Source organism: Contarinia nasturtii, unplaced genomic scaffold (genome assembly GCF_009176525.2).
Source record: "Contarinia nasturtii isolate CC-2019 unplaced genomic scaffold, AAFC_CNas_1.1 Cnas_scaffold_1037, whole genome shotgun sequence".
Lineage (NCBI taxonomy): Eukaryota > Metazoa > Arthropoda > Insecta > Diptera > Cecidomyiidae > Contarinia > Contarinia nasturtii.
In genome coordinates this window covers 705,304-725,865 of record NW_022198383.1, presented here as the reverse complement: position 1 = coordinate 725,865, position 20,562 = coordinate 705,304, and the positions used below count along the sequence as shown (strand labels likewise).

At 33.9% G+C, this 20,562-nt stretch overlaps 1 protein-coding gene across 2 annotated transcripts in view; it reads right to left on the bottom strand.

The window, feature by feature from the left end:
• Positions 1 to 2,875: 2,875 nt before the first annotated feature.
• Positions 2,876 to 20,562, bottom strand: part of LOC116343883 (POU domain protein 2-like) — a 68,254-nt gene continuing 50,567 nt past the window's right edge. Inside the window, exons 4-8 of one of the 2 annotated variants that reach the window (XM_031772182.1) lie at positions 13,592 to 13,636; positions 7,037 to 7,128; positions 5,121 to 5,438; positions 4,468 to 5,000; positions 2,876 to 4,379 (exon numbers count right to left, since the gene is read on the bottom strand). In XM_031772182.1, the coding sequence (XP_031628042.1) occupies positions 4,016 to 4,379; positions 4,468 to 5,000; positions 5,121 to 5,438; positions 7,037 to 7,128; positions 13,592 to 13,636 (1,352 nt within the window). In that variant the 3' untranslated portion in view covers positions 2,876 to 4,015. The remainder of the gene's footprint in view (positions 4,380 to 4,467; positions 5,001 to 5,120; positions 5,439 to 7,036; positions 7,129 to 13,591; positions 13,637 to 20,562) is intronic. The other variant, XM_031772183.1, reaches the window with a different exon arrangement.

Here is a 20,562-nt window from a genome sequence, read left to right as displayed (position 1 = left end):
TTTTTTATATATCCAAATGTGAATCATTTTCTTAAACCCATCAAGTGAATCATTTTATATTCAAGGTACTTGAAATAGCTGGTTTATCTAGAAAGGTATGTATTATAATTATTTGCAGATAAAAAAATGATAAAATTGGCAGTTCCAATGAACCAAAGTATCGGCGGGACGTGTGTCTTAATAAACACTTCATTGATAAGAACTTCCGCAAGGTGGAATTAATTTTGACTCATTTAATAAAAATAAATTCAACTCATTGATAAGAAAAGCCTACAAAAATTGTGTCAGAAGCTACCAAATTACGATTTATCGTAATGAAACTCCATCGTATGATAAGATTTTTTCTTGGAAATTTTGAATTGACTCATAGAACAAGTGAAGTGTTTTTATAACATATAAATTCTTAATCATTAACGGAAATATCATACGAATGATGAATTTCCTTAATGATATACGTGTGTTGATAAAACGTTTATTTTTATTTTTTGTTTGAATTGGAGATGAGTGTAAAAATGCTTTTTTTGGAAGTTCTCTTTCTGTTTTGAATATTTTAGTGCTCTAGAATAAAAAGATTGTTTGATCGCATATCGAAACACGACTTGTAACGGTCGCACATCAAAGCGAAACTCGTGATACTCGTATGAGAGTAAGCAAGATGGAATGAGCTGGAAGTAAAAACCAAATCCTGAGAATCCATGGATCAGTCACTTTAGGCCATCAAACCACTCGGGTGTTTCGTGACGATTTCCCATCGAAAAAAAATATTTCCATTCTAATTTTAAACACCTCTCGATAAGGGACCGTAGTCATAGATTTCAGGGGTAACAAGTTGATGAAATGAAACCCCTACAAATAACCTGTTAAAACCCCAAAATAAAACCATAAACAATTTGTATACATTCTTTTCAGATATTTCTATTTATTTTGCATTTTATTCAATTTATTTTAAATGAATGAAGAATATACAAGATAGTTAAATTGTTTATTTTCCCTTTACAATGTTGGATTGATTTGTTTTTAGATACATTTGTTTTTAAATAATTTGTTACGGTTGTTCAATAAATTGACTTGTCAATAACCGACAAAACAAACCGAGCACAAACACCGTAGCTTGTAAATAAACTTCGATGGTACTTGTGTTGGTGTAGGTCAAGAGAAATGGAAAGAAATTAAAAGAAATGACCACGACGATCATTAGAATACATTGTGCTGGCGTTCAAATAAATATTATTTTAAAGTGTCATCTGATTTTTTTATGTGCCATGTAGTGTTTGTGTGTTGCTTAAATATTTTAAATTAAGTAATAAATTTCATATAACATGTTTACACCACTTCTCTTATTTCATAATTTATAATAATTCTTCTTTTTTTTCTGTTTCAATATACGTGATAAGTTTTTCTTAATTTATTTTAATTTCCCTCCTCACAATTTTTTTTACAGACGATATTCAATTTTATACATTTAATTTTGCATTTAGTGAACATCCCATTTTTTAAAACTGAAATACATATGCTGAACAATTACACCGTCATTAAATTACACGAAAAGATACATTTTCTGATTTGCTCGCTTCATGTGCTGCAATTTCTTTACATTATATTTTGCTCTAATACTTAATTTATTATGCTCTCGCCGTACTTTCTTGCCAAATATGACCTCTTTATGATATGAATGTAATTTTTGGCGGATTTTTTTTATCTTTCGTTGGTCGCATCTTTTTTCTCTTGTTTTGGACGAAAAATCTTCATTTTTTTTTTAAATTGCTGTAAAATTAAACAAAAATTAACACTAAATTCAAATGTTTTATTCACAAAATGATCAACAGTTATTGCAATTTTACGACAATTTTGTTGAACGATGAAATTTGTTTTCAGCAATTGATGAATGTGTGATTTTTTGTTTGTTTGCTTTATTCGAACGTATACGACTGTTTTACTTTAAATCTATGTGTATGTGTGTCTTTGTGTGTTTCATTTTTCAGTTATTCAGTTCACAAATCATTTGCAATAAATTGTAAATACTTGCTATTAGATATGTTGTTTGTCGTATGACATTTCATCAAATCGATTCGAAATGGAAATTAATCAATCATTTTAAAGACGTACATTCTCATCTGTTGTCAATCAAAAAATGTTGTTGATGGACCATCTGTATTTCGATTTAAAAAAAAACTCGGCTATGGCTTTATGCAATTAGTGTGCTGATATCAAAATAAATACTTCATTATGCTATATTAGGTTTATTGAATTGGAGTTATTTAAAAAAAACTGTATTTATTTATTGTCGACTTTGAATTTTTTTTTTGTAAGATTTCAAAAGGGATGTGAATAAAACAAAATTCGGCCCTGTTTCACCAATAAAAAAATAATGTGCATTTTTTGAGTATCGAAATTTCTTGTTACTTTGCACAAATTAGGAACTCAAAAATCGATCCACCACACACAGATAACAACGTAAATAACCTATGCTCGTCGATTGATAAATTTCTTTTGCGCGCTTTTGCGACTGTGATTTTATTAAGAATTTTCTGTTTATTTTCAACCTCCATCGAGTTATTTCCAGTTTTATGTTTAATGAAATTGTTTATTGTTTAAATAATTCTGGGCGGTGAAGGTCGAGAATAAAATCTCTGGAATGATACAGGTAAAAATAAAAAAGAATCAGAAAAAAAATATTTTTTTCTTTCATAACAACATATTTATCAATGAAGGAGCGTAGTTTTTTTGTCTTGTTACTGTGTGCAGATAATTCAATCTGTCTATCTTTCATTCAGTGTGTTCTTTTTGCTTTCATCATAAATTGATACACACAATTTCTCTCAAAAAGTAAAAAAAATTACTTGTTTTTTTTGTTGTGAAAAAAAGACAAATTAACTTAAGCATAATCCTTTATTGATCTGAAAAAAAATTTAGTATGTGGATTTTCACCGTTATCATCAGCCAATTGTCGATATTTTTTTAAACTGTGTATAGCTCTAACTTCATCTAAATTTAAATGTAACAGCTTCGTTATCATTTTTTTTCAATTTTTTTTCTGTCTTTCTTTTCTTATTAATTATTCTTTATCAATCATTTTTTTTACATTTCACAAGTGACATTTAAAGTTAAATTAGTCTACTTAATTTTATATACATTTGCTTCTTTTTATGTCTTTGCTAGTATTATAGTTCTATAATAGCCTTCGTTTTGGCTTTTGCTCCAAAAAAATTTCCTCATAAATGTTCATATATTTGCCATAAATGTTTTCTATATGCTGGGAGGGGGCGTGTGTGTGTATGTGTGTCTTTTTAATTCGCTATGTTCATATAATTTTAGCTTATACTGTCTAATTTGTTTTCCTTTAAAACAAAAGAGAACAAAACCATAAAAATGTATTATAAACTGTATTAGGAACTTATTGTTTCATAAAATGAAGAGAAGTGCAAATGAAAAAGAAAATATAAAGAAAGACAATCTATATGTATATTAGTACCGGTATCAACAGAATTGCACTGTGACATATTGCGATATATTCGACATATGTCATCGACGGAATTTTACATCGGTTCTAATCCTATGTTGTTCAGAGAAAAATAAAAGAAAAAGCGTAAATGATGATTGAAAATAGCGTTCGGCGATTTTTCTATTTTTTTCAATTCGGTTTTGTGTTTGAGATAATTAAAAACAAAAAACATTTGTTTTAGGAACTTTGTATAAATGTTGGTTGCTGCTATTGTGCTACTTGTCTTTTCGAATACCATTTAAATTTATAAGTTTGTTTTCTTTTTCTTGATTCGAACTTTTTAATTTATGAAAACAAAAAAAAAACCATTGAACGCATTGAATAAATTCTTATTTAATTTTCCCGTTCGCGATATGACTGGAAAAAATGTGTTTCGTATGAATTTTCATCTTGTATTTTTGTGTGTCTGTGTGATGTGTATTGATTTCCTAGTGAAAGTTTTCAGTTCGTTTTGCTATTTTTTTTGGCGCGTGTCTGTTTTAATATTCGTGTCGTTCATCGAATTTAAGCTGGTCATTCTGATTTGAGGCTGGAGATTTGCGAATAATGTTGTTGCAAATTGGGCGATAGAGCCGGCAACCATGATAGATTGCCACTCACACTGCCAGCACCAGTTGGACTCTCTGAACCCGGTGGATTGATTCGTTTTTCTTTTTGGCGACGATTACAAAACCACACACGAACTACCTCCTTTTCCATATACAATCGATCGGCTAATCTGGCTATTTCTTCACTTGTTGGCTTTGGATTTGCATGGAATTCCTTTTCCAATGCACCGCGCACCGATGTTTCAATTGATGTACGCTTCTTGCGTCGCCGGCCAATCGTTTCGGGTGTTGTCAACGGATTACTTAGTGTACTTGCACCAAATATGCTGCTAAATAAAAACCGAAAAAAAAATCATCGATAAAAATGGATGTTTTTGTGAAAAAAAAAAAACACAAAAAAAACTCTTCTTCGCTTACCCGCCCGGATTGGAAATGCTGTTATCGGCATCTTCAAGCCATTTTTGCAGCAATGGCTTAAGTTTGCACATATTTTTAAAGCTTAGGTTTAGAGCTTCAAACCTTGATATGGTTGTTTGTGAAAAATCATTTCCGTATAGTTTGCCCATGGCCAGGCCAACATCGCCTTGTGTGAAACCCAATTTGATTCGACGTTGCTTGAATGTCTTTGCAAATTGTTCTAATTCTTCTAAATCGGCTGGCTCTTCTGGTGACGGTTCTAATGCACGTGGCATTGCCGAATGTTTTTGCATTTGTGGTGTATGCGTTCCAGAGCCAGGCGTTGACGGTGTCAAAATGCCACCGACATTTAGATTTGCATTCATATTGGGCGGTGTCGTCTGATTGTTTCCCACTAAAATTGATGTCGGCGTTGGAATGCCGGGACTACCCGACGGACTTTGCACCGGAGAATTTGACATTGCAGCTGATGCTTGGTTTTTTATTTGTTGTTGCTTTTGTAATGCTTGCAATTGCTGAGCTGCTTGTGCCACCTGAAATTCAACATGAATTTTAATTAAAAATTTGATTAAAAATTCAAGTACGAAAATGAAAATGTCGACAATGAAACGAAAAAAATGTAGAAAAAAACAGACATTATTCGTAATACAAACCTGGAAAAATTGTGCGGCAGCTTGAACTTGTGCATTTGCAGCGTTTGCATTTTTCTGTTGGCCCAAGCTACTGGTATGCAACAGTTCCATATAGCTTTGTAGTTGTTGTTGCAACGAAACTTGTTGCATTTGTTGGAATGCTTGTGTGAGTGCGGTCAATTCTTGCGGTGACATACCGGCCATGTTGCCGAGACCCATATGATTTGGCATTAACAACGGGCTCAATTGCAATTGGCTTTGTAATGCGGCTAATGCAGATGCCATATTTGTTGCTGGAATTGGAGGTGGCGATGGTGTGTTTCTCGATTGGTCGGTAATCTACAATTGAAAAAAAAAATACGTTAAAATTGTAACTCTTTCTTTCGATTTAATTCGAAAAAGCCATAAAGTTCAACAAAACAAAAAAAGATCAAAAAAGTCATTGTTTAAAGCAATGGCGAATGTAAAAATGTCGCCATATTTTCTATGCGAACTAATTTAAATCATAAATATAGGATTCAGCCCATTATAATTGCAAAGATAAGTTAAATATCCGACTCGAATTCCGATTATACGCTCCGGAATTGCAAACAAATTGTCTTAAATTCCATTTTTATTTCTTTTTTTCTCTCTTCTCTCCTCGAATCCCGTCGATTTGTTCGTTCGATGTGCGTTTGCCATCGATGTTAATATGAATTTATGTGCGTTTTATTTATTTAACTAATAAGTGACACGCGCCTCCGGCATTTTATTCATCCTTGAACGTATTTTATTTAAAATAGAAAAAATGCGATAATAAAAATCATTTAGAGGTTTTCCCCTTTTTTATTATGTGTGTGTGTGTATGACGGCTAGAGAAGGTCGCATAAATTAATCGGCAGTTTTCATCGTTTAGGTTTATGTACTACAGTTACACTGCATCAAATGGCAGTTAAGGCCAACCCTTCTTCTCATCCTTTGCTGCAGTCAGAAAAGCATCCGACTTACCACATTAACCCCTATTTTACATAAGCAAATGCTACATATCGTACGTGCAGTCTCGTCTCAACGATGCATTGAATTGGGAGTTTTACATTTTTGCCATTTGTGCATAGTAAAATAGTCTATGTTGATGTCTACCATTTGTGCAAATCAAGCAAGCAAAAAACAAAATTGAAAATCTATTTATCGATTTTAAAATCAAATCGAAAAAGTCACACAGCCGTTTGTTACATAATCGAAGTGCAGTTAGATGCATTTTGAATGAGGTTTGCCGCGTTCAAATGGGATCTATGCAGTTGTTACTTGATGCGACATGTTGTTTTTGTTTACTCTCTTTCTCTCGCGCATACACACACACATTGCATTATCGATGCATTGATTTGCTGCGTTCATTCGATAATGCATCGCCAATGAGTTTGATGTGCTTACTCTTAATCTCCCTCGACGCATATACTGCACTTCTCCATTGTGTATTCGTATGTCGTGGTGCAAGTCGCTGGTAAACGAACTACCACCCGTTGCTGAGATTTTGCACAATTTCCACTCTTCGTACCATTCCCGTTCAATTTATCGCGACGCAATTCGATCACAAATTTAAAAATTCCATTCGTCGCCGTTAATGGCTGACACAATTTTTTCCTCTTTTTTTAAAGTTTATTGTTTGATCGGTTTGTAATAGGGATCGATTGTAAAAAAAAGTTCGTTAAATAGGTTATGGTTAACTGATTTATTTGAGTCGCCGAAAAAAAAACTGGTCGATGCGGGATTTGTACAAATTGAACGAACATATGCTTCTTTTAATAACTGACTTTTCGGTCTAATGAATGACACTCTTTGTGACGATTATAAAATATACGTTCTATTTTGACTTTTGACTTTTTATCGAATTATCACGAATTGTGTTCAAACAAAATCATTTTTTGATTTGTCGTAAATGTGATAAAGGTCAAACTTACCAAATGAAGATTTGTGGGTCGCTCATCATGGCAAAGTTCTGGTGATTCCGATTTAACACGCGGGCAACATGAATCGTTACTGTCTGCATCATCTGAAAGGAGAAAGAAAAATCACATTTTTTTTATTAATAAAAAACAAATAAATGCAAAGAACGAATACAAACAAATGAACCGCTCGGAAGCCAAAGCAAAACGTGAAATAAAGGGAAAAATACTCTTTGGTCAACCGCAAAATGGAAGTGGGTTTAAAGAATCAACAAACAAAATCATAATATTCAGATTTGATATGTGAACAATTTATATTCACAATGCATTTTGTGAACTGCATAATATTTGATCCATCCACATCACTCCGTTTGGTTTTTCGATCGATTCGGAAATAAGAAAAATGCCATTTTCGATGAAAAAGGAGTATGGAATATCGAATGAGATTTTTCTGTGCGTCTCTCATGCATAATATTTATTTAAATCGGCACACCGATGATGATGCCACAATCGGACCGAGCAGATTTGGTTCGGCAGACCAAAAATAATATGCATATACGTTTTCAAAAAGAGAAGAATAAAAAAAATCTGTCGAGTATGTAAAATAAATGATTTCCGATTTGTGAGTGAGTTTTGTGTCCAGGCGAGAATGATACACGTATTGTGGGTTTATTGCTGCTGGACTTTTTTCTTTGCATTTTTGTGTGCTCGTGTGCCACTTGGAAATGGTCATCATCTGCGTGTTGAACATTCATATAAAAATTCTACTGATTTTCCGTTTGTTTTTGTGCTCTCCTCAGCCTCAATAATTCAATACGTGCTTCAATTATTCATTTTTTTCTCCTCTTCAGTCGTTCGTCCATCGAGTTTTGCATGTTGAACACCGAGATTCTCGCTATGCATTCCTTACCATTCGGTCACAAATGTTTGATTTACGTAAAAATGTAAATTTCATTGTATTTGCGCCATCCCCGTCCTCATCTTCATCCTTCGATGAAGTTGCACAATACACACACTCTCTTTCGAATATAAATTTTTATATTATATGATTCTTTTTTGTTGTTGTTGTTGCTGCTGCTGCACGTATCCGATACGTTTCGCATGGACGATGGCCCATGCAAAGAAGCACTGATTTTGATATGGACTTTATGCAAATCATTGCCAATAAATTCTTCGCTTTTGATTAAGTGATTTGAATCGGTGCTCCGATTTGATCTTTGCCGATGCACTCGACAAAACAATGAACGAAAACGTGAGAACATTAATGATGCCCAATGCCCATTTTATTCGTCCGTCTTCGCAAATCAAACAGAAGCTCAACAAAGACAGACACAATGTCAAGCATAATGAACTTAACTGCATTTGAGTTCGAACGCATCGAATATTCGTCGACCACAAAAATGAGTTTTTTACAAGTTCGCAGAAACGAAACTGGAGTAAGGAATTTCAAGTTTGCAAGCGGACAGATGTATTGGTTTTTTTTAGTTTTTCCTTCGGTGTTTTTCAGTTTTATTATTCTTTCAACTATTTCCATCGATTTTTTGTCTCTTCTCTTTTAAATAAGCTTCACAAATTCAGTTCCGAACTGCATGTAAAAACATGAAAAAAAATGCAAAAATCACCATTCATTGTTGTAAATTGACCACAAAGGCATTTAAATTAATTTAACATTTTCCTTGTACAAATATTGCATACATAGAGTAGAAAAACGCCATTTACATGTTACCATATTCTGTTTGTGACTACTATCTGGCTGACGATGATATGGCAAATGCTTTGGGCAACAATGGCGGTTCCATATTGCCTGCAGTCGATATATTCAATCTTCCGATTGAATGATTTTGGCTTATCATGTTGTCTGCAGCACTGAACATTGAGTGGTCAATTTTCCCTTGTGATTTTGATAGATACGCACCGTACCAATACAAAATCACGAAATCTGTTTATGTTTATTGCAAAAAATGTCTCTGTAATGGTTTTTTTGGGTGTTTGTGTATATAAATTGTGAATAATAGTTTGTTGAAATGATATTCAATTATGTTGTGTGTATGCGCGCATGATTTTATTAGATTCTGGTTTGGTTTTGAAATTTTCACTTGATTGACTTGCACACCGCATACATAACGAGCGCACATTTATTCACAAAATCTATTTTCTATCAAATTGATTCGAAAACGGTATTTTCATGCGTGTGTGTGTGTGTGTTCACCCCGTTTGGCACATGTTTCGGGCATATGGATTTTATGATGTGTATGATGGCTGATTTGTTTGCGATGCACACACTCGATATATGTGAACAATATGGTCGAAAAGATGTTTGTGTCGAAGCGATAGGCTTAAAATGAAGTATTCATTCGACCAATACACATAAAGACACTCAACGATGAACCCAAACAACAATCCGGCCACTCTATTTGCCAAAGCACACATTTTTGTGACAAATTCCAAATTGGTTTTTGACTAATCCGTACTTTGTCCCATTCAACAACAAAAAAAAAAAATTCAAAAATTATTCAACCCTTTACCCAATCACTTTTCAATTTGTGCTCCGTTTAAACACTTATCGATGTTGTAGAGTCACTTGAAATCAACATTCATAATCACAATTCAACGATGAAAATGAAATGCTAAACAATTTGCTTTACATAAAAAAAAAACAGTTCCCCTTGGCATTTTGTCGAGAATTTATTGCGATTTTCCACTTAAATGAAATATAAATTTAAATAAAATTGACCTAAAGTGGCTTTAAGTCACCTTCCTTTTTTTCGCTCTATTTTATTGTACACGTCCACCTGTAGCACAAAGGGAAATAGCATGCATAAAAAACCGACAGAGGCTCAAAATACCCATTGAACGTATATTACGACCGAATGAGAGACCTTATTATGCAGAGAGGGGTGTCGATGATGTGCTCTTTTTTGTCGCTCATCCCATACCCCAGCCATATATTACAATAATGTTTGTAATGTAAATTTTCCATTTGAATTTATTGAGTACATGTCGTATATGTGCGTCGATCTCAATACGTCACACTTTGTTGACGCCATTTATGCATGCATATACATCGTGACCATTGTAATTTCAAATGCAAAAAGGTAATCGGGTGCGGTTTCAGTGTACGCATTTTTGTGCAAGGGGATCGACAATTTGAATGGAAAGTCTAAACTCGAAAAAAACAAGTTGAAAGGTGATTTATTCAATGAATATTTCTGTTCACAAGTTATTTCGATGAATATTCAAGCAGGTATTTATGCGATCGGTATGAAAGATATGGCAGTTGGGTTGAAATTTTATCGTTGTCTCAAAATTTACTCCCACGTTCATTCGTCGATATTGAAAATTGATATGAATGTTGATTGTTTAAGAATTTGATGCGTTCGAAAAAAATTGCACTTTTTGATGAATAGGACGATTAATTCAGTCGAATGACGGCATGGAGTGACAATTGTATTTGTCGATGAGATTCACATTTTCAGCCACCTTGATTGTCATCCAATGACCATGTGTTTGTTCCATTTTCACTTTTTACCTGGTCAACATTTTATTTCTAGATCACAATTTTTATGGATTTTGAGCAGGTTTCATTTGCAGTGATTTTTCTTCTTTCGAAGGAACAAAAAAAAATACATTTGAAATAATGTTTGCGCAAAGCTATTTGTCTTGCTGATGCATCCCAGAAAAAAGCACATTGTATTGGATTTCACTGCAGGCAGCTGCACCAGTCATATGCATTTTCTTTCATTTGAATGCATTTTGAAACTCATAAGTGTAAGTACAGTTTCTTTTTTCTTCTTCTGTAAATATCCAGAAAAAAAAAATTAATCATCCCTTTGGACAATGGGCATTTTTGTCGTTCAAACTCCAAAAATAGACAGAACGTTGTGCAAAACAATAGATAAACAGCAAGCAACAAGCAGGATGTATCGAAACGAAATATGCACAGTTCGGCATGCAAAAAGGGAATGAGAGAAAATAATGCGTGCATGGACAATGCACCGCACCGTACGCATTAAAAGTCTCTCTCTCACACACACACTCACTTTTTGTCCAAAATCATGGACATTTGATGAATTCAAATGAACATTTGGGTTGTTTGTGCAAATGCTCTTAAGCATTCTCTTCTCTTTTCGCATGCTGCCCACACATTATTATCCGTATCATACATATTCAAAATAGAAATTTCATGCTTCAATGGATTGTACAAATGTAGACAATGAACCGAGGAAAAAAAATACGGGAAAATGTGTGCGAGTGTGTGTGTTTGCATGCAAATAATGCGAAGAAAACGCATATGTTTCCTTTTAAAATGTTTCTTTGTACGCTTATGTGTGTGTGCGTACGTGTGTGTTCACTTCGTTTTGTCCTTTTTTATGTAAATTCTCTGTTATTTTTCGGTTTTCTTTCGGTCGTTTTTCTATTCGAATCATTTGTTTGCCGGCTGCAAAGTGGATGTTTGTATTTGTTGGTCGATTTTGCTTTGCATACGATATTCGTTTGTCGATGACGTCGGCGGCGACGACACGCTAAAAATGTGAGTGTACTGTCAGGTCAAAAAATTTTTTTACCTGGTTTTCTGTTTCTTTTTCGTTTAGATGCTTGGTCACACAAATTTATCTACTTCAAATGCTTATTTTCTGTTTAACAATTCCTTTTATGACACGTCGACACACAACACTTTTATGGCTTTTGAGTGTTCAAGGTTAGATACAGTGTTCTTCCTTATATTTTGCATACCATTTGTTTTAAAAATGAATGTTTCAACGAAAAGCCACAAAAACTCTCAACATGCTGTATAATTTACTCTTCGGTTGTAAAATCGCCGTTATTTCTTTTTTTCCATAAAAAAAAGTAACAATTACGCAACTTTTGTTTTTCAATGCACATTGTAAACACACTTCACAGGAACCATAAAAAAGTGAGAAATTCAAAACATACGGCAGGATGGACGGTTATGAAGAAACCCAAAGTGAATGCTCATTGCGAAACCGACCGATCAATTTATCTGTCTTGTATACAAATAAACATCGCATTCTTTTTGACAGTTGATGAATTTGCCGTATGATTGATTGTTATTACTTGATACTATGTATATTTGTGTGCATATAGAATGGCAGCATTCAGCGGCAATAATATAATTCATTGTTTATTAAATGGCCGTGACGACAGAAAAAAATATGGATAATCAAATTCAATTCGCGCCATCAGCCTTATCGACGATTGCATGGAATTTTACTGCGCGACGCACAAAACACTCTGATTGATCGACTGTTCGGGGATTTTTTTTTAACGGTAGTCTACGATTAATGATTGGGCACGTGTAAAATTTGGGAAGTGAAAAAGTAAATATAATCATCCTGTCATAAATCGAATAACAATCCAAAAACGGCAATTTGAGTGAATTATCAAAGGAGGGATTTTAATGTCGACCGACAAAAAAAACATGAGAGAAAAACAGATTGACACACACCACCCCAACCCGAAATGCATTTTGTACCCTTTTTTTCGATCACGAAAATTTGGTGGCGCACGAGCGAATCAACGACTATTTAATTTTCCATCTTCGGAGAAAACCCAATAACCTGCATAAAATATGGCTCATGGCAATCGAATCACACAAAAAGAAAATGTCGATTTAACGCACAAGCCTTCTACAAATGACACATTCTCTGCTTGGCTGATGAAAAAAGAGATTAGGTAACAAGGAAGTGTGTTTGACTTGTGTCTTTTGTAATACCGTTTTGGCCTACAAATTTAATGAAAGCGGCTGGGTTTTTTTCCACCGTCTTCGTCTCTCGCTTTCGCTTCGTCGATTCGAATAACCGCAAACAAAGCACTGAAGATGACGAGAAGAGGAAACGGAATCAACAACATACCATCACAAACACGCGTTACTACTCTTTTTCGACGAAAATCCGTATTATTTTTTCGTCTCCACGCACGATTTTTGTTTTGATGAAGTGAAAAAAAAGGAACAACAAGGAAGGGTTTCCTTTCAGCAGACACACAACGACCGAATCAAATAATATTTATATGCGTGTGTGTTATTGTTGTGCAAATTTTTTAGTACGATCAAATAGAGAACGCGTGCATGAAAAATCCGTTTCTTTTTTTTTTCTTTTCCATTTGAGTCTTATTTGTTTTCCCTTTGACTTCATTTTTGTCATCTCAAAGCGAATGCGAACAAAATAAACGAAAGACGAATACTGCTTACTCTCGAAACTTGTGGCATAATAAAATGAACGCTGCAAACTGATCGATGACGTGTGATATTATTTTATTAGCAGTTCAGAGTCGTGTGGGTTTTCGATTGGCAAGACTTGAAGAAGTAAAAAAGAAATCGAATGAGAAGCAAAAGGGAGGAACATCGATTTTCGAATTTATAAAGACATTAGACAGGCAAAATAAAATTAAGATGAATTATGTGTCTATTATGATGATGCCGCGCCAATGAACGACCATATAGAGTTTCCGAATCGAGAGAAATAGAGTGTCAAGACCCCTTACTTGTAATGTATGTATATATTAACCGCATTTAGATTGGATTTTATCAAACAAATTACAAACACTTACCGTGTGAAGGTACCGGAGATGGGGATTTGGATAATCGATTCAAATCTGTAACGAACAAAAAAAAACATAAAAAAAATTAAAAATGAGAATATAAAGTGTTTATAATGGATTATAATTTGAGTTTGATAATGCAATTACAATGTAATTACAGCTAAAGCTTGATTTCCTCTCGAGAAAAATCTATCAAGTTTCCCAAAATGGTCGGGAAAAAAAGTGTACACGAAAAGGTCAGTTTGTAAATTGTAAATTCAATTTTTCTATTCGAAGTAATGATTGTGAAGCACATAATTTGATTTAATAAAGGCGAAGAATGTGTTCTTGACGATATACAGAAAAAAAAAACAAGTGACTGTTGTAAGCGCAAAATGCAGTTTCCGAACATTGCACAACTTGCATACAAAATAGGGAATGAAACATTTTTTTTTCCTGCAATTATCTGTATGAAATGACTGGACGGTGAATATGGCAATGCGCTCCCCTCTCTCACCACGCACACACTCACTCTCTGATTCGATCCGTATTTGGCTTTGAAAATGCTGCTTTCGAAGAATAGTTCTCGGTGAATATGCAGAACGGTTTTTTTATGAGACATGAATATGCATTAGGTTATGCCATTTCATTGATATTAACACCAGTGGCCTATCTTCTAATTCTGTTGTGAGATCCCCGGAGTTTGGTTTCCCAGTAAAAACCCATTTCGACCAGCTAAGTCCAGTCGATGGCGTAATGTTGGGATAAGCGTGATGTTCTTTTTTGCTCTTCGTTTTCCTGTGGTCGTCTTTATTTTTATGGCTCTCGAGAGAATCAACTGAATTATGTGAGTATGTCGTATTTTTTTCTTCTTGGCTGCTGCTGCTGCTAAAACTATACAACTTTTTGAACACATCTGCAAAGGCAAGCGCTCACACATTTATATATATGCAATTGTACATCATCTTTAACAACTTTCATCCATTCGATATCTCCTTTCGTTTCCACGAATATTTGTTTTAGTTGTCCGCATGAATATGTATACTATATGCAAACATACTCTATGCCACCAACCAAAAAACGACAAAAAAACATTTGGTCACTTTCTTACACAGGCCATTTTCATTTCTTATTTATTATTTTAGATGCATTATAACCATATTTATTATCTGTCGTTTCAAAGACTCTACATTTAATGTGTAGACCGGGATGAAACCGGAGAGACGATGATGGTGGACGACAACGTTACACTTGGATATAATGACATCCATACATTTTCATTGTGCATTGCAAATTATAACAAACGAAGTCAAATTTAACCGAAGACATTTGGCGTGCACATGACCAGTGAAGTGCGAGTACTGCTGATCGATTCTGAGATATGTATGAACCGAACAGCAAATCCACATGGTTATATTTTTTCCCTCTTATTCTTTCAATTTGCGTCTCACTCGTCCGATTGCCATCAGAAGAAAGTATTTAAAGAGAACTTGTATGCCTGAGAAAATATTTTAAGTGCGTTTTCGTCGACACAATGGAACAGAAGAAACGCACAAAATATTCTCAAATTAAAGGAAAAAAAACGAAGTCATGAAACTAATGAAGTTTTCACCTTTTAAACAAGTTCCTCTTTTTGTTTGGATTACCTTTTCTCAGGCATTAAAATAATGCCAAAGGTTTAAACTGATTAGAATAGGCTTATGCCTAAGAATCTCTTTTCTTTTCTTGTCTTAAATTGAAAATCGAATTTCAACTTGTCATAGAAAAATATCAAATTCAATATGCAATCTTTACTTCGCTAGTCAAATTTTTGGTTCCACGAATTTCATGGTGAACACCGACAAATGAAAGCATTCAATATTCTCTCGCCACGCCATTCATTTGGATCATCTTGCAATCTTCGAATCAAAGAAAGAAACAAAAAAAAATCTCAAGAAGCATTGAATGTCTGGCGTCTGTCAAACCATGCATTTGAAATCTATATATTTTTTTTATTCCCAAAATTAGAAAATGAAATAAATTCATTGGCAGCGTCAAACATATCACAGGTCGATATCTCTTTGATTTGATTCCATAGGCAAAATTCCATTTTTTTCAACTTTCGATTTTTTTTCATCTCTCTTTTAATTTGTGGGTCTAAGGCAAATACCCATATCTTTGGGTTCTTTCGATTTTGCATGAAATGAAATATTCAAATTTTCTACCTGCGTTACACATAACAAAATTCAAAATGCATTCAAAAAGGCCGAAAAAATGCACAGTGTTCAACCGAAAAAAGAGATTTCAACCGTATGTTTCTGATAATCAAAGACAAGGAGGAAACGACTTAGAAAAATCTAAAAAAAATAACAACAAGCGAAAATTAACTAAAGTTGCATATGAAACACATATGCATCAGTTCATATTGCCTACATTTCTCTCTCTCTCTCTCTTCATTTTCACAGTTCCTTTTTTTATAAACACATTATCTCGAAAGAGAGAATCAGAAGAAAACGAATTTATGCTGATGTTTGAGGGATTTTTGTTATTTTTTTCTTCTCTGAATTTTCTTTGGTTGCTTTTTTTCTGACTTATTGAACAATCTCTTTCTAGGTGTGTGTGTTTTCCTTCTCTCTTTTTTCGGCTTCGAGTATATTATTAAAAACCGAAAATGAATTATTATTAAGCGTAGTAAAATTGTTCAAGGTGCATATGTTATTTTAGACGGTGCATATATGATGCATAAAAGAGGCGAAATACACAGAACAAAAAAAAGGAAGATCGAGATCGAAAGCGAAAAAAGGAAGCGAAAAAACCTGAAGAATACACAATATAAGAAATAAACCGAAAAAAATGACTCAAGAGCGATTTTCGAGAATCTAAATAAATGAAAGGAAAGATGTAAATATAAATCAAAACAAAGAAGCCACACAAACAAAACGAAAAGAGGAGAACAGAGAGAGAGAGATGAAATAGGCCATAGGATGCGTCTATGTGTGCAATTTTCGAATATATAGCTTTTTTTCTGAGTATAGCCCTAGATTTCTAAGTTGCAGTTATTGTGAATGCATATTTGAAAAAAATGCACATGTATTTGCGGGACAAGAAAAGACAAAAGAGAAATCAAAAGCAAAAAAGAAAATGACGAAATAGACTCACAAAACTGATGGAATTCGATATTCACAGGTAGAATTTGTACAATCACTGTTGTTCTATGTTAGACAAGGTAAGAAAATTGCTCTTGCAATGTTGTAGGTGACTTCAGTTTGGAATTTGTCTACATGTCAGATGCATGCTCTATTGTCTTCGACTGCACAATTTATTTTTCTTTCTATACCCGTCTCTGTGCAGAAGGTATTCAAAAAACAATTCAAAATTGTGCAGCTCCGACGAAGACGAAGAAAAAAAAAACGATGATGAAATTGTGCAGTTGTCGAATAGAAAATTTGGGTTTCCTTTTCGACTTGAACTAATTGCCTGAATTGAGAGATTCGAATAAGTAATAATCGACGCTTGAGAAGTGCGATCGGCGACATAGAAACCCAGACATCACCATTTACAATAACAACCACGGCAACAACAACAACAGCAACATTTAAACAGATCACTGCACATTGCACATGTTATGATAATTGTTTTGACATAGTTTCAAAACAGTCAATGTAGCCAATCGACGAATTTGTATTTTTAATTCCCTTTCGATTATGTTTATTCATTGTTTTGCCATTAATTTATTTACTAATTTATATTATTCATTTGAAATAATTAGTGTTTGCCTTGTTAGTGCGCATAATTTTGTGTTGAGTGATTCGTTGAAAATAAAAACGCAAACAAAATGAAAAACGCTTGGAATTGTGCTAGAAACTGAACCTTAAACGTTTTAAAGTATAATTGTAGAATATGAATTTGTAATTAATTTTTCTGCTAAGTCATACATTCGATTTTTCCTTAAAACATTTTTTTTTCTCACACGACAGATTTACGACGAATTGCGACAAAATCAAAGGTCACATTTTAAATTTTTTTTCTGCAAGTGCCGATTATGAAACCGAAATTGGCGCGAAATTTTCAGACGGATTTTCTTGAATCCTCTATATAAGACGAGAAAAAAAGTATGTGCATTTTTCAACGTGCAAAAAGTCGCAAAAAAATGGATATGATATTGTTTACAGCCGATTCTGATAGACACTGAAATTGATGCATGTCTACTTGTCTCGAATGTAAAACCACCAAACACTCTCTCTTTCTCTTACCACAAAAAGTCACGTAATGCACGAAAATACGTATTCATTATTCAATAAAAATGTTTATTGCCGAACATCAAAGTAAATTGCAATGAATAATAAATTATTAGAGAAACAAAAAATGCCATTGCTGCTAATGCAACTTTTGGACCGTTGTCGACAAACGGTAAGTACCATGGCTGTTTCTTTTACACGCACCATGGTCTTTGGGTGTGCAACACACATATAACATGGCTAATTCAAGCCTGAGACGAAATCGATGAATGAAAACCACCGCCACTAAATTTGGCAGCAGCAGCAGCAGAAGCAAGTGAAATAATATTGCATGTAATAAGAATAATAAAAATAAGCCACTCGTAAAAAATTCATACCGACTGACCTTTTGAATATTTTTTTGGTGCGAGTTGATGTGTGCACAACTTTTTTTTCTCTATACTATTTATATTTATGAAAATGGAATTTTTGATCATAGAAATAATACACGGTTTTTCGTCGTTGTTGTTTATACAATCGAGCAAAAATTGGAAATTGTGGCTCGAAAAACGAATCGAGGCCCGAAAAAATGGTTTGATGAAATTTGACAAAATAATAGTTTCCATCACGCATATTTCACGAAAAATATGAATCAGAAACGAAAAAAAAAAAAATTCGAATGGCAACCATCGACCAATAGAGAGAAAAACGAAACCTCGAAATAAATTTTTATCGTGAAAAACAATGCATGCATTCGCTGGTTATTTGAAATTGAATATGTAAAACCACATACTCAACATCGACCTTTTTACAATATTTATCGTTCGCATTTTCGAAGGTATTCAACATTATATTGCAGTCTGTCAAATTGATTTAGATTCGATGATTCGATTACATTTAATAAATATAAATTAATAAAACTCTGTACTTTGATTGCGACTGGAATAAATAACTTTTGTAATGCACACTCGAACTTACACACCTGATTTTCTAACTAACTCTACATTCCAAACTACAAAGAACAAGAACAAAAAGAGGCACACACAAACACAATATGATCGAAATAATAAATAATAAAAACCACATACACTTGGAATGGTCACGGTCTGATGATTGTGCGCGACGTTTCTCCCGTTTTATCGAATTATTGTTATCCTCGTTAATATGATTGTTCCACTCAACGCTTGACAAAACCATGATTAGGCACAATTTTTTCGGTTTGTGTTCTTATTTTATCACCTGAGATAATTTCGTAAACAAATCGCTCAACATTCGAATATTGAGCAAAACAAAACAAACAATTCTTTTTTCTTCTTTTTTGGCAGCACTTTCTATATAGAAATTCCCATCAACATTTGCACAATTCTTTTCACATGTCCAAAATTGTTTATATTCGTCGAAAAAATTTAAATTTTTCTTTTTTTTTTCTTTTTAAATAAATTCAATTTATTTTCTTAATAAAAAAAAACGAGCACCGAAAATCCAGCAAAAATGTGTTTTATTATATTTCGATAAAAAGTCGTTGAATATTCAAAAATTGATGATAATTGCGCGCATTTAAATTAAATTAAATTTAAAAAAAATTTATTCAAAGAGCATTTAAATTTGTGTGTACACTCGGTTGGCAAGAAAATTTGCGTATGACAATCGGTTGGATTTGTAAGTGACTACGAACTCGTCGTCGATGGCATTTAACTCTCTGGGTGAAAAAATCTGAATAGGCAAAACTAGTGCCGTTCTCTTCACACTGACAACGATGAACAAAAAACACACACTGAGAGCAACCGACCGACGAATAAGGCGATAAAGAATACGCTTTAAAGACGATATAGTCCACGAAAGGAATATGCACAAATACAAACACGATGGTGCTCTGCCAACGTTAAGACGAAAAAGGAGGCAAGAGGAAGAACGACAACGAACGAGCACACAAAAAAAATCGGCGATGAATAAAAAAAAACAACAACAAAAAAGCGAAGAAATCGAATTTTAGTGTTTCAAATATTTCGTGCGAGTATAACAATCAAGTGAAAATACATTTTCATCCCTGTCTCGCTTTATTGCTGGTGGTGCAAAATTTTCTCCCCTGAATGGGTTTGTGTTATGTATGCAAGACTTCTTTTTTATTTTGTCAACGTGTGTATATTCAGATGCTTGAATAATCCGATGGACAAACGTAGTAGATGAACGAAGAGCGAAAGAAAACAACTATCGGCTCTCTTCGATATGTATGCGATATAACTGCAACGACAATCGTTCGATTCGATACTAAATCGTATTCAAAGGCAACACCATATAAAAATACATATTCGTGTGTGCTTTTCTCTTGGAAATCAATGCTGCATTTGTATTTGTCCGAAACTATACATACACACACATACATCGCATGGAACGAGATAAAGCAACGGCGGCAACGGCATCAAATTCGAATTTTGCATCTTTTCCCTATAACATTATGTATGCGAGCATCGTATGTACGGTACATATGGTGATTTTTGTGAAGGGTGCGATTCTTTTTCCATACCAAACCATACAAGAGTAAGATTATATTTTTTATTCGTAAAGCGCGCTTTTATGCCATACATATAGCGGCCGCCCGAGCCAGAATGAGAAAGCATGGCTTTGATGCCGTTGATGCCGCTTTTTTGCATTTTATTTCATAGCGCATTTGTTTATGTATTTTATTATCGTCACTGGCTTGAAAGTCGGAATACACCGAACACATTCTGCCACACTCCGAAGTTGAAAGTTTTTTCTGCTGCTGCCGCCGATGCTGCTGCTGCTGTTGTTCGTTCACAACATTTG